This window comes from Physeter macrocephalus, chromosome 15 (genome assembly GCF_002837175.3).
Source record: "Physeter macrocephalus isolate SW-GA chromosome 15, ASM283717v5, whole genome shotgun sequence".
In the NCBI taxonomy this organism is placed as follows: domain Eukaryota; kingdom Metazoa; phylum Chordata; class Mammalia; order Artiodactyla; family Physeteridae; genus Physeter; species Physeter macrocephalus.
This window is the reverse complement of record NC_041228.1, coordinates 75,018,377-75,024,285: the sequence shown is the minus strand read 5'-3', so window position 1 is coordinate 75,024,285 and position 5,909 is coordinate 75,018,377. Positions and strand designations below refer to the sequence as shown.

The 5,909-nt window shown below is 45.8% G+C and overlaps 1 protein-coding gene across 12 annotated transcripts in view; it reads right to left on the bottom strand.

The window, feature by feature from the left end:
* Positions 1 to 5,909, bottom strand: part of NSMAF (neutral sphingomyelinase activation associated factor) — a 68,732-nt gene that overhangs the window by 17,092 nt on the left and 45,731 nt on the right. For 9 of the 12 annotated variants that reach the window (XM_028500221.2, XM_028500216.2, XM_028500214.2 and 6 more), the window contains 6 exons: positions 4,502 to 4,553; positions 4,276 to 4,396; positions 3,752 to 3,883; positions 2,981 to 3,023; positions 2,505 to 2,668; positions 933 to 1,041 (listed from right to left, as the gene is read on the bottom strand). In XM_028500221.2, the coding sequence (XP_028356022.1) occupies positions 933 to 1,041; positions 2,505 to 2,668; positions 2,981 to 3,023; positions 3,752 to 3,883; positions 4,276 to 4,396; positions 4,502 to 4,553 (621 nt within the window). The remainder of the gene's footprint in view (positions 1 to 932; positions 1,042 to 2,504; positions 2,669 to 2,980; positions 3,024 to 3,751; positions 3,884 to 4,275; positions 4,397 to 4,501; positions 4,554 to 5,909) is intronic. The other 3 variants (XM_055091205.1, XM_028500215.2, XM_028500218.2) reach the window with 1 other exon arrangement.

The window sequence follows — 5,909 nt, the reverse complement described above, 5'->3', positions numbered from 1 at the left end:
TGTTAGTTTCTGCTTTATAACAAAGTGAATCAGCTATACATATACATATATCCCCATATCTCCTCCCTCTTGCATCTCCCTCTCACCCTCCCTATCCCACCCCTGTAGGTGGACACAAAACAATGAGCTGATCTTCCTGTGCTATGCGGCTACTTCCCACTAGCTATCTATTTTACATTTGGTAGTATATATAAGTCCAGGCCATTCTCTCCATCCCAGCTTGCCTTTCCCCCTCCCAGCGCCCTCAAGTACATTCTCTACATCTGCGTCTTTATTCCTGTCCTGCTGCTAGGTTCTTCAGAACCTTTTCCTTTGTTTTTCAGATTCCATATATATGTGTTAGCATACGGTATTTGTTTTTCTCTTTCTGACTTCACTCTGTATGACAGACTCTAGGTCCATCCACCTCACTGCAAATAACTCAATTTCGTTTCTTTTTATGGCTGAGTGATATTCCATTGTATATACGTGCCACATCTTCTGTATCCATTCATCTGTTGATGGGCATTTAGGTTGCTTCCATGTCCCGGCTACTGTAAACAGTGCTGCAGTGAACTCTGCAATGTTCTGTGTGTGTATACACACACATCTGTTACCATGTTTTAAAAAAGATATTTTCCCTGACAGTATCAGTAAATGCAACACGTGGGTAAGACACATCCTGTTCCTCCCGAAGGTTCCCACCATCAAGGACTGGAGGGGCCGTGTACTTCTGAGAGGCGCACGGCTGCCTGCTGTCTGCAGACCCCACCCCGTGCTCTAGAATGACCGGCAGCAGAAATGACACACACCCGTTTTGTGCCAAGCTTTCCTGTGCCACACTGACCCCTGGTGGCCGAGCACTACTATGGACAGTTTAGGGGGATAAAAACCAATCAAGACCCCAGGCCACGACCCCGGCACGGGCGAAGCCGCGGCCGAGACGTTCTTACTCTTTGTGGATTTTGTGCTGCTCGTGGGGCCGCAGTCGCGTGATGTTACTCCAGGCCAGCGTTCTGCTTTCTTCGGTCAGGTCTTCAAAAGACTCTTCACCTGGAGAGACTACGTTAAATTACAGCTCAGTCAGTCAGCTAAATTTCTGACCAGTGTCAGAGACGACAAGCGTCAGAGGCACAAGATTTTCTATTAAAATCAAATAACCAAGAAAGCAAAACGCCCACCGCAACAGAACTGCTTCGAAAGGTACTTGTCAGATAGCTCCATGTTAGCGGAGGGAGAAGAATGAGGTGCGTAATGGAAATAAAATAACCATCATTTGGAGAAAGATTAAAAAGTATCTTTGAATACTGCGGGTCTTTGTATGCTTTTATCAATGTTTGCAGAGTTTTCACTCCGGCCCTAAACTGGGAACTTCAGGAACTAAGACACTGAGTAACCACTTCCTTGTCAGCAATCTCTGTAAAACCCTGACAGTTCCCTAAGAACACTGCCCTTTGCTTTTGGTTTCCAGACAGAGAAAGAAGAGATAAAACCAATTACTACCGCGCTCCTGGACAGGACTAGCTAAGCAGTCCCTTCACTTCTGTTTTAAGAAAGGCTGGGACAATCTCCCTTTTAAGATGATCCTCGTGCATGGGTCTGGTGACTAAGCAGAGCACGGGTTTAAGGGCATCACGAGGTAATCTCCAGTCTTCATGACTTAACCCGTGGGGCTTTATCTCCAGAGAAGCCCTGCCGGCCAGCCCTGGGTCGCGTGACCGTGAGAGGCCCGGCTGCGTGGCCCGAGAAGCCTGGACACTCCTGGGACAGAGGGCAGAACGGGAGAAAATGAGAAATCAAGCGGCTCTGCTGCCAAGGTTCCATACAGTGTCAGACTCCTGGGAGCCTGGGGTCTGAGGCTGTCTTACGTGAAATGTGAAACGTGGATAACTGGATGAAGGGGAGCATCTCCTCCTCCCTTTCCAGACACCAGACGTGAGAACAGAGTCAAGTTCATTTTAGCACCTGGCACAGACACGCTGGAAATGTCTGTCAAATGACTGAATAAGAAAACAATCAAGTGAGGAAAACAGAGCACCCCGGATTCAAGATCTGTGTGTCGGGGTGGAAGAGGAGGGTCAGGGCGCTGGAAGTCATTCCTGTGGAAGAGCAGGAAGGAGCCGGGTGACAGGGACTGCACAGCAGTCACGGCCAGGGCGGAGCAACAAGAACGCACGGACGGCTAAGAACCAAACACGAGCCGGGCAAACCTCAGGAAAGAAGGGACGACAGCAATGGAAAACCCTGCCAAGTCTCATTCAATTACCACAAAGTAAAAGTGATCTGATCTCCTTTAAGGTCAAAAGTTACAACAAACAAGACAACAACACAACAAACAAAACAAGAGAAAAGATTTGTTTGTCTGCAGGAGAAGTGCAGTGAGACAGTAAAACAGAAATCATCTCTAAGCTGCCGGGGTTCGTGACTGGTCTTCTCTGCAGAATCCGCAGAAACGTCGTAATCAGAAAAGAGAAACAGAAGGGGCTCACACTGTTTACATTGTTTATTCTCTTTTCAAAATTTACCTGGAGAGTCTGCCGTGGAAGCACTGTAACTGGAGGGCTGGGACAAGCTTTTAAACTTTGGGGTGATCCTTCGAGGATGCGGTGTCACAAAGAGCTGCTTTGGTGTCTGCCCAAACTCCAAGATCTGGGTGAGCATGGCTACCTTCTCATCAGGATCCTCGATGCTTCAGGACAGAACACAAACCATGTGGTGACCTCTAGGTGCAAGCTCCTTGATCTGTATCACTTGAAATTTGTGCGTTCAACAGGAGAGAGATTAACCCTCAAACAGGAATAGACACTACGTGTCGGGACTGTCCGGACCTTATCACACATCTTCAATTTCTGAGGCTCAGTAATTTACATAGTGGTGAAAGCAAGCTGTAATTCACTGTAACATTTCCATACCTTAATATCATCAAATAACCGCACTGATCATTTAGACAAAGAGGTCATTTGTACTCAAGTAGAAACACCTTTTACTGACATATAAATACCTGTTCAAGTTGACACCTCCTTCGTAGGTCAGGGGATGAAACACTGAAAAAGAGATGTAAAACACTATTGAAAGATGTACTGTTTTGTTATAATACACACTGTTTATTTTAAAAACTCAACAACTTTAAACTTTTATTCAAAGAATCTGATTTTCACTTTGTGAAACAGCCTAATAATATCCAGCCTGGGTAAATATCAAGCTGAACTATTATCTTTCCTGAGCAGCGATCTAACTGGCAGTGAGACGGTCTGCTACCTCAGTGTACTCCTCGGTCAGCATGCCTCTCCCCGGGAGAGCACAGAGCACCCCGTGCGGCGTGTGAGGGGTCAGGTCCACACCCATCCCCGTCGCCAACGCCGAGAAGCCCGGCGGAGGAAGAACGGGCCCCGAAGAAGGGAGGGCTACCGTGGGCTTCTCTCCGCTCAGTCACAAAGACACTCTGGGGCCTTCGTGGGAACCAAGGCCACCGCTCCATCCTACTCTGACCGAGCTTTGGTAAAAGTGATGGAATGGGATGCTAAATGAGATGCTAAAATTAGAAGACTCTAGCAAAAGACCTCTCGGGACCATGGCGAAGCGGGTATTTTTAGACAAAGGCACTTTCTCTCCCGCCTTTTATGAAGTATCTAATCTGGGGTCGCTGAGCCAGGAGGCACCGTCTGCCGAGACAGGACGCTTCTGCTAAGGAAATAAGCTGCTCTGAGCTCAGTTTGGGGGTTGCTTTTGTTTCCATCAAACGCTAACTGGAGTTTCAGTGACTGTTACTCACCATTGTGGGCTCCAACAGCGTTCCTCCCCTTCTGCTTGCAGCCAAACACGAGATCGATCCACTCGTGAAGGTGCTCTGACACGTAATCGCTTTCCAGCGCATCTCTGCTCTTCTGGAGAAAGTCCTCGGGACCTAGTAGGGTACACTCGATCAGAACACCCCAAGTCGCCACTTTACTTTCTCCCATTCCTTTCATCTATCCATATGCAGACAGAGCTTCTGGGACAGGCAAGAGGGACATATTTCTTAATGCGTCTCCCCCCAATCATATACAATATAAATTTGGGGGGTGGGCGGAGAGGGAAAAACCATTTTTACAACACTCAGCTCTCTCGAATGCATAATAATGGTTTTACATCACAGACTCATAGAATACTTACAATTTGGAATAAGACTTTACCATCTCATTTAGATAGAGGATTATACTGTTATTTTGAAAAATCTAAGCAACTAAATAATAATACTGAAATTGCACGAGTAAGTAGAGAATTTCTATAATTCAGTACTGCCGAGGTGGTACTCACTCCGGGCCCAAGGGGGGAGTTCTACGTCATCAACCATCTGCCCTCCTTGTCTCTTTCCCAAATCCAGCTTCAGACTATTGACTAAAAAGCTGACATCATCACCATAGAATTCCGGAATCAGCTGAAAGTTTCAGGGGAAGAAAAGAAAAAAAGAACAGTAACAAACATTTTTTAAAGCAGTTACAAACCACAAGCCCAGTGAATCATTGGCTTGGTAAATGCTTACCTCTTTAAAATCAGTTGCACCATCCAAACAGTTTTTCCAAGTTTCTGCAATACTAAATATGAAAAAAAAATTCAACGGATTTAAAATCTAGGGTGTGGAAACAGCAACAGCAGCACTGTCTAGGCTCCTGGGTGCTATTCTACACTTTACCTAAATTACGTCATCTCGCACATTAATCCATAATCCCCAAGATTCACACGAGCTACCCCACCGGAGGAGCTCATGTGAATATTGGGATTCACAGAAGAGAAGACTCTGGGCCCACATAGGGAGTGAGCAAGGAGTCGGGATATGGACCTGGGGGGGTGTCCCCAAGTCCAGGCCGGGGACCTCCCCCACACATGGCCTCATCGAAGGGCCACTCGGGGCAGGTGCTTAAACATGAAAAGTCAGCAGTTATTTTAAGGGCTCATTTCGAAAAGGGATTATAAACAGACATGTGCAGAGCTTAGACAAAGACTGGAAAGACACAGTCCAACAGATGAACAGTGAATGTTATCTCAGTGTGGTGAGGTGCCACGTGAAATTTATTTTCTTCTTCATATTCCGATTTTTTGGGGTAAGAAAAGATTACTTATTTTATTTTATTTTTTTGCGGTACGCGGGCCTCTCACTGCCATGGCCTCTCCTGTTGCGGAGCACAGGCTCTAGGGCGCAGGCTCAGTAGTCATGGCTCACGGGCTTAGTGGCTCCGCGGCATGTGGGATCTTCCCGGACCGGGACACGAACCCGTGTCCCCTGCATCGGCAGGCGGACTCCCAACCACTGCGCCACCAGGGAAGCCCCAAGATTACTTTTATAATAAAGAAAATTACTTAAACACTCACAGGGATTGTATTCAATTCATAGCAAGATTATTTAGAGTAATGAAATGTTGGAAACAGCCTAGGTGTCCAACCATAGAGAAATAGTTAAAATAGTTTAAATTATGGCATATGTTAGGATGTGATACATTAATTAAAGCCAAAAAAAATCACCGTTTTGAAGAACATCACCGTTTTGAAGAACATCCAATAATATGGGGAAAACTTCAAGATCTAACAAAAGGCTATAAAATACAAAAGGCAGGACAAAAAACCTGTATTTAAAATATGTTCTCCATCACTAATCATTAGAGAAATGCCAATCAAAACTACAATGAGGTATCACCTCACACCAGTCAGAATGGCCATCATCAAAAAGCCTATATAAACAATAAATGCTGGAGACGGTGTGGAGAAAAGGGAACCCTTTTGCACTGTTGGTGGGAATGTAAATTGATACAGTCACTATGGAGAACAGTATGGAGGTTCCTTAAAAAACTACAAAGAGAACTACCATACGACCCAGCAATCCCACTCCTGGGCATATACCCTGAGAAAACCATAATTCAAAAAGAGTCATGTACCACAATGCTCACTGCAGCTCT